Consider the following 20,123-nt stretch of genomic DNA (forward strand, 5'->3'; position numbering starts at 1 on the left):
AAGATTTTTTTTCTACAAGGAAGTTCTGTATGGAATTAGACTGGACAGATAAATAAGGCCCCTACACCTTACTCTGAGAATAGCACATGTCAGAGGGGCAAGCAAGGAAGACTACTGAAATGCCCTTTCACTGCTTTCATTTGAGGGAGAGTTGGGCATCTCCTGAAAGATGATTAGGCATCAGCCAAAGAAAGTTGCTACCAATTTGGCTATGATGCATTTTTAAATTAATTACATCTTGCAGACTCTGATCATTGCAGTAAACCAACCACCTAGAAAGTGAGCTACTGCTTGGAGCAGACAAATGACCTTCAAAAAATGCTGGCTGATTGTTTAAAGACAGTGTTAGGAGAAGGAGCACAACAGACTTGAGATTTGCAGGGCTCAGTTACTCTAGTTACTGTTGAAAAGCCCTTTCAATTGAAGTACCAATACAAATAATGACAACAGAAGAGATAAAACCTTAATATTTAAACATACACTTGTCACAGTTGAGAAGGCCACATTACACAGAGTATCATCACACAGTTTCAAAAAGCTTCAACCCAAACAGAGTAACATCATACCTCATCAGAAGGCTTCAGGTGTCTGCCCATAGCAAGTAACATCACGTCACTTCAGAAGGCTGCAAGCAGCTGCCTTTCTTGTTCTTTAGGCCAGCCTTTTATACCCCTCATGTTCATGCACTGCCTCTGTGTGCCCTCTGGTCCCTTTGGTGGTTGGTCAGTGCCTGGGCACTCCATGGCTCATTGCTTTCAATGCTGCTCACCTGCTTCTCACAGCTGTACCCACTGGGGACGAGGCTCAGCCCCGCTCCCAGTTACCACAAACTGTGTGCCTGCGTACACTGAAATAGAGATAGCAACTTTGTGAAACTAAAGAGTGGGAAAATATGGTTTCCCCACACACTTTCAGGAGACAGTAAGGTAATTCAAGCTTGTGTGATATATTTGATCAGAAGAACAACTAAGACAGTGAAAGAAGTAAAAGAGTTCAAACTGCAAGTTTTCATTGTCACAGAACTAGTTCTCGACAAGGAGTTGTATTACCTTCAGATATGCTGTGGAGACCTTTAATAGAACTACTCAAACAACAATACACCTGCTTCAAGGAGATGTATGCAAAAATGACAAATATTCATTACCAAAAAAAAAAAAAAATCTGAAACAAAAGATGTGATTGACTATGTGAAGTTGAACTGGGGCTTAAGGAAACACATTTGAAGGTTGAATTGACATAAGGTTCTGGAAATAATGCTAAGCAATGGTATGTATACTGAGGAAAGAAAAAAGAAAGATGAACTTTATAGCTGCTTCATAAGATGGTGTTGTTCATGGTTATGAAGCTTCAGATCAAGTTATTTTGTAATTTCATTGGACTACAAATTACTGTTAGGTTTTAACCTCATAAATTACCAAGCCACTTTCAAACCACGAAGTATGTATTTACAATTTTCCACATCAGCTGTTTTACTGACCTTATTTCTGACAGCCTTTTAATTTCATATTCATCCTAATTCAGTATGTTCATTAACATTAATATGAAATTTAATCTTGTTTTCCAAATTTATTATAAATGTTAAATAAATGTACATTTTTCATGTTTTCCCCTTAGAAACCACTTCCAGCCTGCTTGATACTTTACCAAAACCTTTAAAAGAAAACTGCTGAAAGATCTATAATGTATGTACAGATTTCTGGGAGTGGTGGTAAAGGGAAAAGAATGGTTTTAATGTGACATTTTGTCCAGAAAAACATTGTCAAGATAACTGAAATGCAGTTTTGATAATACTTATATGTATTAAGAAAGAGAAATGTGTCCAGAAAACAAGATTCTCAGGGGAAAAAAACAAACTAAACATGTATTTTATGACAATCCAGGATAAAGCCATCAAATTATTTATGGAAGAAATTTAAATTAGAACAGATTAAGATAATGTAAGATATCCAAAAATGTTATTTAAATGGCTGTAATAGCATATAAACCTTTATGTAATTTAAGATTTGCATATGCTTATTCAAATTCACATGTAATTTTTTATTTTGTTAATTTCAAATTAGAAGTATAACTTCATCTGCAATTTCTTTTAATAATTTTTAAAGCAACAGAATATTCCAATCAGGTTTTTAGATCTTTTATATACTTGTCCCATAATTAAAAAGAAAAGTTCATAGGTAAATCATGGGAAGTGAAAGAACCTTCCAACAGCCTTCTAATATATAAAATATGATGGATGCAATTCTAGTAGCACCAAACAAGAGATGACCACAAATACCCAGGACTTAGTCATTTAGGATTTTATGGATTAGAACTAACTGCATAAGCTCAGCCATAGCCCTAGCAGGAAAGAGGTGCAGATGGTGTGCTACTCAGCCCATAAACCTGTTAGAATGTATTCCACCAGTGTCTCTTACTCAAGTCATCTATTGGACCGGGTATGTGACACAACTAGAACTAGAGAGATGTAAATGTTATTGAATTGCTTCATTCGTTGTCAGAAAGGCTTGTTAATCAATTTTCTACTGAAATTAGGTATCTTATTCTTTTAAATATTCTAATGACTCATGACCTTGCAAGAACTTAGACATGTGACAAAAGCAATACCAGGCAGGTGGTCTGAACAGAATAATAACAGGCAGTCTCTGCCCTTATCTTCTGCATTGTCTGGAAGCTAAAGAGAAGCAATTCTGCTTGAATAATGTTCTGTCAATTACTGCTACTAATCAGCATTCTGGGGCCAAAATTGACAACATCCAGAAATTAAGGTGGGTAAAGATTACAAGAGAAAGCAAAACAGAGCAATAGAAATACAACCATATATAGAGTCAGATATGGTGACTCACAACTACCTACATTTTCCCAATTTGTTAGTGTAAAATGGAATTTCTTAATAGGTAACTGTAAGGTGAAGTTATGTTAAAAAAATAATATTTGTCTTTTGAAAAAATTACTCAGCATGTCTAAGCTATGAAAGTTTCAGTGCAACTGGCCACTGAGATACAAATCCTATAAATAGAGATCTACTTGTATTTTCAACATAATTCTAAAAGAAAATGGTAATTGAAATAGAAGTGTTTTCAAATAACACTTGTTTAAGTATCTTTTGGAAAAACCTTGGATGTCACCTAAGAATGTTAAAGTAATATTATTTTAAATATAATATTTAGATAATATTTTAAAAATATTGTAGTCTAAAAAATTATTTGATGGCTCCACAGCAGATTTTTTGAATTTATTTTAGATTAGGAAGAAGGATATGTCTGCTGTAAAAGGGGCCAAAAACTTTAATCTTCTATAAAAATAAATTTGAAATTCTCATAAAATATAAATTTAGAAACAGTGATGCTGATCTAGAAATGAAAAAATGAAAGAAAAATTAATCTTTGCCCCTTGACTAAAGAAACGTGATATGCTAAGACTGAAAGAGGTGTAAATCTAGCATAAGGATAATCAAAAAACCTAGCAAATGCTGCATATTAGAAACAGACAAAATGTCATAGAGATCTTAATGCCCAAATTCACGGGGTCAGGTATACATGACCTCAAATATTTAACTATAAGAATGTGCCAAAAATTCCTACATGTTTGTAAATGTAAAGATACATGTGTATTCAGGTCAAGAAGCAATTAAATAGTGTCCACATTTTTATAATAGAACTGTTTTGAGCATATGTTTTTGAAAAAGGAAAAATTAAAAACATTAGGACCAGTACTGTGTGGCACTTTCTTTGACCACAAGTTGAAGTAAATCCACATGCCAGTTTACAGTATTTAGCTATGACTTTCATTAGCTCAAGAGCAATTACTGTGTAATATCTATGCAAAAATATTACCCTGATTTATTACCCTTATTGTTAGTTTTATTTTTGCTCATAAAGAAAACTGTTGATTCTCCTTTCTCAATTCTTATTGTTCTTTCACAGCAGGTTTTTAAACACTGACCATACTTTAAATGGTAACGCAAAATAATTTTATTTTTTAAGAATTTGCTAGGACAGTTGGACACAATAGGTTTGTTTTTTTTTTTTTAAAGGTATTACCAAATTAATTAAAGCTTTCTTGAACTTCATTGTAACTCCCTTCCTTTGTGAAGCCATATTTAGTTTACACTTGAGGTTTTTGGTGTGGGGTTTTTTTTGGTTTTTTGTTTTTTTGGTTTTTTTATATTTTTGTATTTTTATTAGAAGGAGTTGTTGAAAACACTTTCTAGGACAAAAAAAGATATTTATTATAATATTCTGCCCACACTGTACAGCATAATGACTCACATATAATTAATGAAAACCACAAAGTTAACCCCATAATGGTCAGAACTACATGAAACTTCAGTACCTGCTAGTTAAAGTACTGAGGAGCTATAAAGATGAACACAAAGCTATGAAATCAATTCCTCAATCCAAGTCACTCAGTTACACTAATACTACATGAAAATATGGTAAGGCTTACTTACCATAATTTGAGTTGAGGGGTTAGAAGATCCTAAATTTTGATTGAACTGTCATCGCATTTTTAAAAGGTGTTTGGACAGATCTCCTTCATATGTAATAATTTTCCATTGTTATACCCAGTGTGCTAAAAGAAAATACATACAATTCATTGCTGAGGGGTGATAAAGGCAAGTCCTGCATTCCTAGTACGTGCTCAGCTTTACGCTTGCAGTCTGTTACTGCTGTTACAAATTGCAGCAGCTGCCTTTATTTCATCTGCAAAAGCCATAACCTTTCTTTGGCTGCAGAGCTAATTCATTGGAGTCTATTCAAAAGTTTGTGGCATTTTGAAGGCTAAATATTATTTCCTATCAATTTCTCATTTCAGCCTGCAGTGTTTTTGAACCTGTCTATGCAGGGCTCAGGGGACTGAAGCAAATTTGAGAAAAGTGAGGCAGCACGGCATCAACTACTCCAGATTTGCTTCCTCTGTTCCCTGAGGTGATTCAGTGGGGCAGGTGGCATTTAACTATGCTTACAGAAATCAAGTGCTCCAGGTGCTGGGGCAGCCAGCAGGGAGCGGGGCTCCGGACCCGCATCCTCCCTGCTGCTGTGCCCAGGAAAGGGCTGTGCTCTCACTCCGGGCCCGGCCTGTGAGCCTTACTGCTTGGTGGATGGAGTAGAGGTGACTGCTACATGCTCGATCTGGGACCTGAGATGGTTCTGCTTTCCTGGAAGGAAGGGGAAGATAGGACGTCCCAAGTCTCGTTGCTTTCCAGTTAACAGGACTGCCAGGGTCCCCTCTGCATGACCACTGCAAAACCAGATAGGATGGCTCGTAACGCAGCACAGGATCCGCTGAAGGTGAGAGGAGGCTTAAAAAAGCATTCTGTGGTCAGATAGAGGCCCACTGAACCTTGGTAGAATAGGCACTAATTGAAACAGCATTGAACAACATATCTTGCTCTATTTTTTAATTTTACTTCTTTATTAAAGGACTTAATGCAATTTTTGAACTGTTTTCTTTGTTAAAACTAGTTAGACCATCTAATAGTCTGAGTGATCACAATTTTCTCTATCTGGGAAAATACTTATTCTTACTTAAGCTCAGGCTTCTAGGACTTCTTTATCTAGAGAGCAATATCTCTTTGTAATTGATTAAAGTAAATATATTCCTTTACTCATATCCAGTAGATGAATGCAAATACACATTTCAAGAAGAGCTCTTGAACCTGAATTATTCCAAAGTAGATGATGAAAGCAGACTTTTTTTTTTAATTGTATTTTTATTGATTTTTTTTCAGATTTAGACTCCTTTATCTTGGGAATATTTGGAAGAGCTAGTCCCATAATTGGTTTCTACACTTTCCCAAGAGATCATAGCTAACAGTTTCAGAACCTTGTTACAAAAGTTAATTAAAGCATCTCCAGCACATTTTCGTTTGCTGCAACACAAGTAAGATTAATACATTCACAGTGTCTATGCTCCAGTTGAGAAAAAGCATTTGATTAACAAGTTATGACAAAAGTCTTACATTTGGATATTAAATTGCCTATTTAAAGCTGTATAAAAATGACAACAAAACCATGAAAGTAAAACCAAGTAAGCAAAGATGTGAATAAATAAGAATATGAATAAAAGTAGAAGTGAGAATGGCTACCTTTTCTAAAGTACATAGCAATATATATCAATAAGTTTGTACTACACCAAGGAGCACTCAGTACAGCACAAGCCATTTTATGGGAGAAAATTTTAGGCTTCTTGATTTTTAGTCATTGAGAAGTGGGGAGAAGTAGGTGTTTTTTAGAAAAAATTAGAAGTTGGAATTCCTTATTAAATGAAATACAATTCCGTTCAATTTTTACTTTTTTACATCTTTATCTTATTAGTTATGCCAAATTATTCTTTTAAAAAATGCTGTTTTCTACAATTTATTTGTAGTTACTATATTCAGCTGTTCAAATACTTTGGGATTTTAAAATCCCATATTTGTAGTTTTGCAGAAAGTGGAAGATTTTGTGAGACTCTTACAGCAGATTTGCTCTTTTCTCTAACTTTTTTTTTTTCTGAAGTATTCACAAATGGACGATGCCAGAAACAGGCTGAAATCCCACTTTGACTTAGCAGTCCTTATGTAACTTTCTAATTATATTTGCAAGTCTAATAGAAGTGTTTATATAAATTTTGAATTAATATGGCTGCTCAATTTAAATTAGGTCTAACTCAAACTGATAAGATGACGATCATTATGGTTTGAATAGGTATGGCTATATACTTGGTATCCCTAGAAATTATGACCTGTTTATGTGATACACAGTCTAATTACCACATGTGTAATAAGTTAGAGTAAGTTTATGGGCATTTATACTCTGTAAGACTGTAGAATCAGCATGATATATAGAGCAATTTTAATTGTGTAGTAATATTCAGTATGGAGTTTAATATAGAGTGTAGTCAAAGTTACTTTTGACTACTCTTATATCTGCTGGAGAAGCAACACAGTGAAGCGCAGTCCAGGAGGTTCATGAAAAGTACTGGTGACAACTTCTGGCCACAGGTAGTGGAGGATCCCACAGGGAATGGTGTGCTGCTTGACCTTATGCTAACAACTAGAGAAGGCCTCTTTGGAGATGGGAAGGTGGAGGACAGTCTTGGCTGAAGTGGCCATGAGACTGTGGAGTTGAGTATTGGGTGATGATGGAGCAGGGCAGCAAGTAAGGTTGCAACCATAGATTTTAGGAGAGCTGACTAGTCCCTCTTCAGGGATCTTGCTGGGAGAATCCTGTGACTACAGGCTCTGCAGGGAAGAGGGGTCCAAGAGAACTGGTTGATATTTGAGGATTGCTTCTTCCAGGCTCAAGAATTATGCATCTCAATGGGCAAGAAATTGGGCAAAGGGGTAAAAGATCTGTGTGGATAAATAAGGAACGTAGTCTGGACATTTCTCAAGTGTAAGCAGGAAATACATAAGAGAGGGAAGCAGGGTCAGGCCAGTTGGAATGAATGCAGATAGGTTGTCAGAGTAAGCAAAAATGACAAAAGAAAGACAAAGGCCTACCTGGAATAAAATCTGGTCAAGGATGTTGAGGACAAGAAGAAACTTATCAGTAGCAAAAGGAAAATTGAGGATAATGTGGAGGATGCTGGTAACTGAACACAGAGCAAGCAGAGTTACTGAATGCTTTCTTTGTATTGGTCTTTACCAACAAGGCCAACCCTCAGGAATCTCTCACCCAGGAAAGCAGAGTAAAGGAATGCTGAAAGGAAGATTCCTTTGGCCAAGAAAGATTGGGTTAGAGAACACCTAGACAAAATTGCAATCCACAAGTCCTGATAGGATGTATCCACAAATGCTGAGAGAGCTGGCAGATGATATACCTAGGCTGCTTATGATTGCCTTTGAAAGATTGTGTTGATTAGTAGAGGTTCCTAAGGATTGTAAGAAAGCAAATTTCAGCCCAGTCTTCAGAAAGGCAAGAAAGAGGACCCAGGGAATTTTTGGACAGTCAGCCTCACATCAGTCCCTGGAAGATGGAGCATTTGATTCTGCAGGCTGTCTCTATCCACAAGGATGACAAATAGGTGATCAGAAGTATTCAGCATGGATTCATTAAAGGTTCATGCTTGAGCAGCCTGACTGCCTTCTATGATGAAACAACTGTCCGGATGGATGAGGGAAGAGGAGTGGATGTTGTCTACCTCAACTTCAGCAAGGCTTTTGACATTGCTCTCATGGTATCCTCATATGTAAACTCTGGAAGTGTGGACTGGATAAGTGGACAGTGAGGTGGATTGAGAACTGGCCAAACAGCAGATCCCAGAGGGTTGTGATCAATGAGTGCCACAGGGTCTTTTTGTGAGCTTGTCACTAGTGGCGTTCCTCAAGGTTCACTATTGTGTCCTTAATTCTTTACCTTAATTCATTGATTTCTTGGATGAAGGGCAGATCCCTCCTCAGCAAGGTCACTGAGCACACAAAGCTGGGAGCAGTGACTGATAGCCCAGAGGGCTGTGCAGCCCTTCAGAAGGACCTCAGCAGGCTGGAGAGATGGGCAGAGAAGAACTGCCTGAGATTCAGCAAAGGCAAGTGCAGGGTCCTGCAGCTGGGCAGGAATAACCCCATGGCCCAGGCCAGACTGAGGGCTGAGCTGCTGGGAAGCAGCTCTGTGGAGAAGGGCCTGGGGGTCCTGGTGGACAGCAAACTGTCCCTGAGCCAGCAGTGTGTCCTTGTGGCCAAGAGGGCCAATGGGATCCTGAGCTGCATTAGGAAGGGCATGGCCAGCAGGTCAAGGGAGGGGATCCTGCCCCTCTGCTCAGCCCTGGTCCAGTGAAGGACTCTGGAGATGATGAGGGGACTGGAGCATCCCTCTTACAAGGAAAGGCTGAGGGAGCTGGGCCTGTTCAGCCTCAAGAAGAGACAACTGAGAGGGGACCTCATCAATGTCTGTCAGTATCTGAAGGGAGGTTGTCAGAGGATGGATCCAGGCTCTTCTTGGTGGTGCCAAGCAATAGGACAAGAGGCAATGGGAACAAACTGAGTCACAGGAAGTTCTACCTGAACCTGAGGAAGAACTTCTTTACTGTGCAGGTGATCAAGCACTGGAACAGGTTTCCCAGAGAGGTTGTGGAGTCTCCCTCACTGGCGATATTCAAGAACTGCCTGGACCCAATCCTGTGCCATTTGCTCTGGGATGACCTTGTTCAAGCATTGGTCCACTGTGGACCAATGTATCACATAATCTATAATAAAATTGGAAATAAGACTCCCAATATCTTAGGCTAAAATAATATTGTTCTGTTTACGTAGTCACAGAATCTTTTTTAAACTTTACCACCAGATGGCAATCTAGCATAAAAGTTTGATGACTGGTGAATGAATTTTTGAGTATCTGTTTTGAGATATTGTTCTTTCCCATTTTGCTTTAAGTAGTGCTGAATTTGCTTAAAAAGACACAGAATCAGGCCTTACAAGCAATATTGATACTATGTTATGAATTCTGAAACATTACATATTATGCTTGACAGTTTCGTATAGAAATGGCATCAGAGTTTTTATTTTGTTCTGAAAATTTGAGGAAATCTTTAACCAAGATCTTACATTTTCCACATGAAAATTAAATGCAATTCATTTAGATTAAATTTAGATTAAAAAGAAGCCCTCCCGCCAAAAAAAAAAAAAAAAAACAACCAAACACAGAAAACTCCAAGTAACAAGACAAAATTACAATATAAAAAACACCAGAAGCAAAACCAGAACTTTTTCATTGGTTATTCGCAGAAGTCGTTTTCTCTTTGGTGAATGAAATGTTAACCTGTTTAAGTGCCTAACATTTGTGAACTGAACAAGGAGCTGACTGCTGAAGATAGTCAACATAATGAATTTGAATATTTTTGTGACCTTTTTGTAAAGAAAACAATTTTTTACTTTTAATAGCATTTTAAAACCTGTATTTGTGCATGATTTTTTGGTACTTAAGAGGCACATAAAGAATGCAGAGATATGACAGTTTTTAAGTAGCACCTAACTTTTACTAAGGCCTGTAATTATCAGTGGAAAATATAGTTTTGATTCCTCACCCAACTGACTCTTTGGTAACTGGTATTACCTGTACTTTTTAAAGTGTCAGTGTGCATATGTTACCATTGCAGGTTTTGCAAATATCTTCTACTTGGTATTTGATTCATTTTTGATTGGGCATGTTAAGTCAATCTTCATAAAGGCAAAATGCACACAACAAAAGTTGTTTACAGATTTTTCAGATATTCATTTTTTACAGAGTGATTTTTTTTTTTTTTTTTTTTTTTTTTTTTTTTTTTTTTTTGTGATATATATCTTACTTATATATATCCCCTCCCTTGACCTGCTGGCCATGCTCTTCCTTACTGTCAGGCTACTGCTACTATAAAAATTCTATCCTACAATCAAGGACGAGAGAAGAGTCAGTCAGCCTGAATCCCTCAGTGAGAGGGGAGAGTTTATGTTGTAGGATAATCAGGCTCCATGTTTGTAATGAAAACTGAAAGGAAGTGTTCCTTAAATTTGGTTTGTGGACAAGTCCTTCTGATAGCTTTAAAGTACCATGAACTCTGCCCAGAGTGTATTTAGGAGCAAAAGTGCTAAATTAGAGACTGAGGATTGATTGGGATGAGTAGAGTATCATGAAACACACAAGTGATCACAATTCAGATTATTGGACCTGTGTAGCTTTCAGAGTGGAATGCTGCACTTTACAGTCATAGCCAGTGAAGCAGAGTGACTGTGTGTATATATATACATACACACACACACATCTACACATAGATATACACACTTATATATACGCCCTGTGTACAATATGTGATCATTACAGCTGAGTCTCAGTCTTGGAGCAATGGGGAAGTCCCAGACAGAAAATATGTCTTGAGAAGATGTGGATCTCATTATAATGTAGTAGGTGAATAATTTTCTCCTTAAACATATAGCAGAAAAAAAAAATTTAGGGGACAGAAGTGCTATGCGATGGTTTTGCATTACAGTGGACAATTTTAAAAAGAGGAAATCTAACAAAAATATTGTTTGTGTTGTTTATATTATTGTTTATAATGGCAGGATATTGTTTCCCAAAACAATGTATGGGATGCTTTGTAAAGATGAGTATCAAACCATAGAGGAATTTACAAACAAAAACCCAAACCTACTGGTTTGACATGAATCAGAATTTTACCTAGTCTCTGTTATAATGCTTAAGGTATTCCCAATATTCCTTTTTTCATATGCTTTTTCTGTTGTTTAAAGAAATTCAAAGAAATATCCTAGCATGTTGATGTCTGCTTAAAGGAAAAAATATTGATACCCTTTCTATCTGCCTTATTAGGAGTTGCAGACATAGATATCCATAACTATGTATATTAACTGATGTAAATATATTTTACTCCAAATTTTTTTCATTTCAAAGGAAGCATTTTGATGGAATGCTCCAACATATGAGGAAAACAGTTGAAAAATAATATATTTTCTGCCTTTTCATTTGATTCATGTGGATTAATCTCAGCTTTGCTTGTTCAAAACTTACTATCTGGAAATCTTCTTGCATAACTGAAATAAAATTTGGCCAACACATATACTAAATGACATTGATTTCTATTTGTGAAGAAAATTCATCACTTGTGTTTATTTTTAGTTATTTCTTGCTTATAATCTTTCAAAGTAATGTAGTATGCTTGAAAGACTGTTTCATTTAAGATGTTACAGAAAAGGTGTCCTTACATGTAGGTTTTGCCATGAAATATCTGTATCAAATCCATTGTGCATATAATGGAACCATAGAATGGTTTAGGGTTGGAAGGGTCCTTAAAAATCATCTAGTTCGAACACCCTTGTCTTCACCTACTCTGGTCAAGGAAACCTTCTGCTAGAATGTAAATTAGAAAAGAATATAAATGTACGGATAAGCATGTGTCATAGGTCTCACTGTCTACTCTTTTTAGTAAAATCACTGAGTGGCATGCTTTGTTTTTGGGCAAATTTTTCCCACTTCTCAGATTTTTTTTTCCCCTGGAATAACAGTATTCCATAAGGAAGATCCGTTATGGTATGTTCTTTTTATTGATGAGGAATGAGATAAAGTGTTGATCCAAAGATGGCTGGAATTAAAATAAACTCCACAAAATAGCCCCAGACACAAAAATGGATGTTCAAATGCCCACCATAGGAGTTCTTTTTATTGATGAGGAATGAGATAAAGTGTTGATCCAAAGATGGCTGGAATTAAAATAAACTCCACAAAATAGCCCCAGACACAAAAATGGATGTTCAAATGCCCACCATATGAGTTTTCTGGCACTTCAGAGAAACATTTTTCTGCCACATTGCCTTTGCCTTGCACAAAGCTATTTTTCTTCCTCACAGCAACCAACAAAAACTGCAGGGTGGGGAAAAGGAAGTGGATGGACTGGCAGGGAGAGCCAGTATGACTATACCAACTAAAGACTTCTGGATCGCTTTTGACCTGAAATTGCCTGTTGCTGAGTAATGTGATTGGCATTATTTTTTGGATGGATTTTCTCAGGGTAATAAGACAGAGTGAAATAAAACATTTTTCAAAGAGTTCTGCCCATCAAAAGAAAATCTTGGGCATCTCATTTTCTGGCTTGTGACTATGCTTATTTTAATTAGTGCAAAATCAGAATACTATTAATTTGGGGAGCAGAAGGGCAGTGTGCACTGGGTTCCATGTCCAGAGGACAGTTGTCCATAAATTATTAGCTTGTGGGCACAGAGTATGTAGTTTCAGTTTTCAGTATGCTACACTCATCCTCGTGACCCCAGGAAAGATATTGTTCCCTTTTTGTACCTGTTTTCCTTTTGTTCTTATTGAGAAAAAAGACTGTATGCCTATGGTAGTCTGTGAGAGAATGAATCAAGTTAAATAGGGACTGTAAGTTCGGGTAATTCTTCTCAGGGGTTGAATGTAGGGGCAAGCTGTAGTTCCAGTCTTACCACAAGATTCAAGATCACACAGTGAATTGGCTGGCTAGAGCCTCCTTGGTGCTTTCTTCTGTTTCCTCGTGTCCTTTTTTTCCTCCCTTCACTTAATTAAATTTTGTTCTAGTGTTGATCTATTTTTTTTCCTTCATTATTTAGTCATATTGAAGTAATAAATAACAATTTTCATTAATTACAAATTTTTTCGTTATTGAACTAGAATTTAAAGTTATTTTAAGTTTTATTTTAACATAACTCTGTTTTATGGATTCTGAAGCAAATATTTACCATCTTCTATAAATATTCAGGTGTAGATCTAAAAAGATATAGATAAAGCCCTTGAAGTCCCTAGGATAGAGGTACAAATACCATGTAAAGAGATAGCACAAATAACTACACATAGTTAGTTCAGATCATAAAGTCATTTTGGAAATCAGATTTGCAGCTGCTTATGCAGAGAAGCAAGGAATGGAAATTACTGTAAGCAAGCTGAAAATACCTGCTGTCAAAATCCGCTTGTCCTGTGATCATCAGGATTACATCCTTCTGCTGCATAATCAGTAGGTTCAGAATTGCTGAATTTGATACATTTCAGTTCAAAATTGGCTATCCTGATCTGTGAAAATGGAAGCTCAAGCTCTGCTTTTGTTAACACTTCACCATTTTTGTTATTCTGCCCAGACAGTATCTGGAGGGAAAAAAAATCAACACCTAGTGATGCATATAATGCTTCCTGCAATACCTTAACAGTAGGGGATTTTGCCTCCAGGGTAGAGAGAAAAGGGAGAGAATTGCTTGCTATGAGCTGCAAAAGCAGCAGCGCAGTTGGCTCTGGCAGTGAGGGGGTTGACTGACAGTCTGCAGTGCAGTGGAGTTAGCTGAGCTCCCTATATGGCTGTGGATTAGCTATATGCTAATACTGATAGGAGAGGAGCAGTACAGAGCGCAGTGAGCTGACGGTGGAGGCGATCAGCCTCAGCAGAGCTGACTCCTCAAGAGCCATGGCTGAAGGGGGTGAAGGAGGGGAAGATGAAATACAGTTCCTACGAACTGTAAGTATCTGCTTTTTATAGGTCATGTAATACATGATTTTGTGTCTCATGTCTATTTCTTTTCTGTTGTATTAAAAATAAAGTGTTATTTCTGTGCTGGGCTTTGCCAAATGGCAGAATTGATTTAGTCAGTGGATAAAATAAAGCAAGAATAAGAGCTTTAATAGCATCATGCAGTATCGGTGTGTTCTTCCCTGAATCTGCTCAATAGCCAGTTTGGTATAAGGAGACCTATTTCCGCTGTAATCCCCTGTGTTTGAAATGTCCCCGTCAACTTTGTACTTGGGTTTCTAAATGTAGCATGCCAAATATGTGACCTCTGAAACTTCTGTCTGGGTTAGATTTCACTGACATTAACAGAAGCTTTGCAAATAGGAGTGCCTTAAAATGATGAATAAACCAAGCAAGCCCCTGATGACCTCTTCTGATAAACATGCACACAGAAGCACACTTGTGTGTAGGGAATACCAACAGATGTTGAACTCAGGGCTCTGCAAATATTTGGGGTCTTTTCTCTACTTAAAAGAAGCTTATCTTTAAAGGACATAAGCATTTCTTTGGGAAGGGGTGTTAATTAGTGAAATACCCTCCACTTGGTGTAATTTTCTATAAAGTGCCCTCACACCATTCTTTCCTAAAGCTTTACACAAATCTAGTTACACAACTAATTTGGACTTTTAAGCAAGTAGTGTACATGCATTAATTTTTGGGAAGAACATAACATCCTTTTCATGTCTCACCTTGTGTCTCCTGATTTTCACCCTGCATGACTAAGAGTGTGTTGTTGTGCAACTAGCGTGGAAAAACTGCTATTAAACGTGTGTGTTCTCTTCCCTTTCCATGCTATCTTTACTTTGCATTTATCACAAATAATGTTACAGAAACAGGCTCCTGTAGAGCTGATTCAACTTTGAAAGGATAAGTCACTAAAATAAAACGTGCTAAATTCCCAAAGTAAGAAATTACAAGATTGATTTGTGAGAGGCTGGTGTAAGTTATTTATGGGAAATAAAGGTTGGGATAAGGAGATGGCTACTGCTTTAAGTTGTTTAGGGGTGATGAAGTGTCGTTAGCACTTTTAAGCCTCAGAGAATTTAATGGTGGGGCATGGATAATGACAATGAGAAATCTTTTCCAACATTCCTCCCCTCCACTACACTTTTTTGAGGTACGTATTTTAGCAGATTGCTCCAGCCTTTAATCTGAGACTGGAGCTTTAAATGTGTGTCCTTCATCCTTTCTGGGATGTTGCCTTGACTGAACAGCCATCCTCAGTGATGGAGTGAGAAGCTTTGCCCTTTCATAGGTGGCCTCTATGTGCTACATGAGATGGCAATTTCTGCTGCTGTGATACATTCTTATGCTAGAGTAACTCTGTTACACTTCTTTCCCATGGTTAAAATGAAGTGCTAAATAGAGGTGTGGGCCAAAAATGGAAATAACAAAAGGGACCCTATACAGAAGTGTTCCTTCCACGTAGTGCAAGGAAATCTTCTACAGGGGAGAGAATGGACTAGATTTCTCTCTTGGAAGTTCTAGCTACTTCTTGCTCTAAGCAATCATATCAGTTACTGCTGTCTCCTTCCCGTTATAAATCTTCCTTCACCTTCGCGGGCAAGGGAAGAATTGTTGTTTCTTAGTATACTGAGAAAGGAAACATTTATTAGATACTGAGTGCTACAGGGAGATACACCTTCAGAACTGATTTCTTACAGCTTTTATTTCTGCATAAACAGTGTTTGTGCTTACAAACAAATAGTACAGTAGCCCTTAAGAACTCTTGCAGTGAAATTGTTAATCAATTAGGATCTCCTCTGAATCAAAATATTTTGTGGGTATTTGGATTGCTACTGAATGTTTCCAAGGCTTAGAGCTGAATCTTCCCTTGAAAATGTTGATATACAAATTTTTATTTTTGAGTCTTTAGAGAGAAGTTTTCTAGGATATTTTAGGGTCTTGGGGATAGCTCTTTCTGCTTTAGGTATAAAATAAGATTAGATGACTTTTGATTCAAATATATGATACAGCTTTTTATGATACAGCTTTTTTTTTTTTTTTTTTTTTTTTTTGAATCAACTCTTAAAAATCTGCTTAAATTTTTTTTTGTTATCTTAAAGACAAATGTCCTTTTGTTCTCAATTTTTTGTTGGTTATGACTTTTTTGTCTTCCAGATCAAAGTAGTTGTTTAGTTTTGTGTGTCACTTTTATGTTCTCTCCTCATATAAAAGGTCAAGAAGTTTGTTAATGTGTGATGATGAAATCTGTATTTGTTTCTATGGAGCAGCAACTTGTGGGCACATTTATAAGATTTGATGGAAAGCTTTTTGCTGTCACTTTTTGTTCCAAAATATTCCTTATATTTAATTAGTTTGGCAGCAATGAGAATGAGAAACAGTTAAAGAACAAATTCCAGAGAGGATAAAATCATTATCATTGTTCTAGTAGTAGTATGCCTTCAGTACTCATTTCAACTATGTCCAAATGCTTGTGTAAAGCCTTTACATGCAATGACAGCATTTCAAGGAAGGTGTTATTTATGCCGTGTAATTTCTATTCTGCATTTTTCCCTGACTTGTAAGTTCAGTATGAACATAAATAAATATATAAACACACATATTTTTTTCTTACACTACTACCCTGTAGTTGTGTCTTTGTTATGACATTTTTGGTGTTTTCTTGTAATAATGCTTGAAATTATTCCTCTATTTTTCTAGTTGGTGGCTTCCTTCTGGTTTTGGCTCTGGATATTCAGTGTGTCATGTATAGAAGGGAGAAGCAAAGCACTTGTTGCATGTGTGTAACATGCAATACTGCTGTGGTTTAGTTTCCCATTTGTTTAGATGATTTTCCCATATTGTTTATTTTTACCCCCTCCTAAGGCATGAATACATGAGAAATCAATGTAGCTGACATTATGCAGCATTAGGTGAGAATACATATGGTTACCTGTGCTGTTTTGAGATAACATCCTGAGGGATAGAGAAAGAACCGTGTTGCCCTTAATGTGAATGAGTGAGTGTAAGCCATTCTCATTTGAGCCTTTCCTAGCTACTGGGAATTTACTGCTATGATGAATTGAAAAAGTCTCCTTCTCTCCAGAAATTATTCACAAGTTCCTGCTGCTGCTGAATTACTCAAATATGAGGTGGTCTCTGTCTTGGAGCAAAGAGCTTTTGCCTTCTTCCATTAGAAATACCTAAATAGTAACTTGCTAACAGTAACTGAGAACATGGTTGAGGATGGAGGAGAAGTCCCACCCCTGCCAAAGCACTTTAAATGTAATAAAGCATATCAAAGTCATTCACTGTCTTAGAGTCCAAATTATGGTGGTAACACTAGTTGAAAGGTCTATTGCTTTGCTATTTTTCCTGAAATTCATGCTATTAATGGAAAGAATCTCTCCTTATTTTAATAGAGATGAGATACCTTTTGTTGTTGTTTATTGTTGGTTTGTTTTTTTGGGGTTTTTTTTTTGGGTTGTCTTTTTTTTTGTGTGTTTTTTTGTTTTTTTTTTTTTTTTTTTTTTTTGAGATGGTTCATTAGTCAACAAAATTCTGCTTCATTTTCTGTAAATCAAAATACTGTTTGTGCTAGTGTGTCTGGGCATAAGTGTATATATGCCTTTGTGCCTGTGCCTGTGTGTGTGTGTTTCTTTCTCCAGCTGGTTACTAGTCCTTCCTTTTTGTTAGTGACAAAGGCCTTACCAATTGGTCCTTCTTTAACTTTTGCTCTTTTAACAGCTTCTCTCAAAGACTTAAGTGTTCTCATAAACCTCTCCAATCACTATCTAAAAATTTACAGATAGGAATGGGAAACTGTTTTCTTCCATAGACTGACTAAAATTATCTATTATGCTTAAATAGCAAAATACTGTTACAAAGACCCAGAAAAGAATATTTGGATTTTTTTTTTTCAAGCTCTAGTCCATGTATGTAAATTTACACAATGAGTTTGCAGATATTTTTGGGATCATTTGTGTATTGAGTTGCTGCTCAGAATCAAGAGGATTGAGCAGCTCATACACAAATTTATTTGTGATTACACATTCCCATCTACACTTGAAAATGAGGTCTTCTACTGTTCAGATGTTACAAATGAGATGGAAAGTAATCTGTTTTACAATATGAACTGTCAGGTATAGTGTGAATTAGATTTTCTTTTTTTTTCTCCTAGTCATTTACACTGTTGCCAAATATAAAAAGTGATTATATGATGCTTTAAAAACTATTCTAAGTATGGTACTAAACCATTTCAGTTTATCAGGGATCAGTGTGGCATAAAACTAGGTTTTTTTAGATGCTTCTAATATATGTTGTTTCATCAATTCTATTTTCCTAGTGGTGTATCTCTAACAAAGAACATATGAAGTGGAGATATGAAAATAATTTTTCCTTAGTAGTCCAACTTTGTATCTAATAGTTATGTTACTAACGGCATGCTGATATTCTGTAGCACAGATCTCTGTGGTTTGATTCAGTAAAGTACAGGTATGCCCTATAAAATACCTACCAGACCAATACTTGTAAACAAATAGATCAGACAAATGTCCAAACACCAAACAATAATGGAAGATGTTTCTAGGGAGAAGTCTTTAGCAGTGCTTAGTTAAAAATTGGGAAAATGTGGAATCTGATCACAGTGGGTTGTGCATGAATTTATAGAAAAGTATAGAAAGGATAGGAAATGCCTTCAGATAAAATCAGTGGAATCCTCCTGATGCCCTTTTTAAGGGAGCTGGAACAAATTTTGTGTGCTTTTTGAACAGCTGTGTGTATTGCACTATATTGTTTTCAAATTAATTAGAACATTTTGTCTATTGTCACTGAAATGTGCTGCAATTCATGACACAGCAATTCATTAGTCAGTCAATTCCTTTCAAAAAGGAGTAAAAATAAAGAATGTTATCAAAAATTTGAGTTGTTTCTGAGACCTGGTGAGTATTAGGAGTTCAGTTATTTTTGAGTTAAATATTTCTGTATCTGTTTATCTATTTATCTCTGTGCATTAAATCTCCCCCTTCTGATCCTATTGCTGCAGTTGTACATTTGTGTAGCAGTCCATACTTCTAAAGCTTTTAAGTAGTACAACAAAAATTATGCGACAAACAAAACAAAACCTACACCATGTTCCTTCCTCTCTTTAAAAAGAGTCTTTCAGATGTACTTGTTTTTTGCTTCTTAAACTTCAGGCTATCACCAGTACAACTATTCACAATCACTCTTATTTTCCTTCATTTTCTACCATGGAAATAATACTTAATGTTGTAAATTATTATTGAGTTGTGTTTCTAAGAACTTGTAGTGTCCTTCTTTGTAAATAATGTTGCTCAGTTTATTTTCACTCATTCAACTGCCCCTTTTACTTCCTGCATGTGTTCTCAACTTTATGAATGTTTTTGCCCAGTTTGTCACTGTAGGCAAAAGTACTCATGGTCATTCTTTGCTTAGGACTATTTCCCTGCTAAAAGAAGGATCATATTAAGGACATTTAGATTATGACAAAATTTCCAGTGCATCGTGTGCTGTGATATGCTGTGTTTATTTTTTATGAAATAAAGAATAAATCTTGTGGAATTAATTGCAACTTCTTTTCAAGCCAGAATTTTAAGGAAATGGTCTACCGCAGTATAAAGACAACAGTCAGTGCTTGACTGTAGTGTGTGTTTTAACCTCCAAACATATTGGAATAGTTGCTTGACATCTATATCAGCTTTTCAATTAATTTGTAATAATTTCTCTTTTGGAATGAAATAAATGTAAATGTGTGTTTTAGGCCCCTGGCATGAAAAAGTTCTTTGCCTCATGTTTAGATGGAAAAGGAAATGCATCAGTAATTTGTTCTGTTTAATTTAATGAAAGTTGTTTCAAGTTTATAGAAAACCCAACTGTAATAAATAATCTGGGAAAATGCATTTTCTGGGTGATGGTGTAGTGGAAGACTAGATCAGGTAAAGGGGAGCAGAAAGAGGAAAAGGGAAGCGAGTTTTTGCAGATAGAACAGTGAACAATGAAGAGTTGCATCATGATTAATCAGAGGTGGAGGCAGATTTCTTTCTATCAAATTGAAGGTAGCTGAGGTAGGAATACACATCCAAAAGGTCCCGACATCGATCTTGAGATGGTACATTGTTTGGTTGGTTTCCTTGAGACATTTCTTATGTTTTATTTAGCATGGATCT

At 36.4% G+C, this 20,123-nt stretch overlaps 1 protein-coding gene across 1 annotated transcript in view; it reads left to right on the forward strand.

Moving 5' to 3' along the window:
- Positions 1-13,875: 13,875 nt before the first annotated feature.
- Positions 13,876-20,123, forward strand: part of RYR3 (ryanodine receptor 3) — a 197,248-nt gene continuing 191,000 nt past the window's right edge. Inside the window, exon 1 of the mRNA XM_053945141.1 lies at positions 13,876-13,944. Coding sequence (XP_053801116.1) covers positions 13,894-13,944 — 51 coding nt within the window. The 5' untranslated portion in view covers positions 13,876-13,893. The remainder of the gene's footprint in view (positions 13,945-20,123) is intronic.

Source organism: Vidua chalybeata, chromosome 6 (genome assembly GCF_026979565.1).
Source record: "Vidua chalybeata isolate OUT-0048 chromosome 6, bVidCha1 merged haplotype, whole genome shotgun sequence".
Lineage (NCBI taxonomy): Eukaryota > Metazoa > Chordata > Aves > Passeriformes > Viduidae > Vidua > Vidua chalybeata.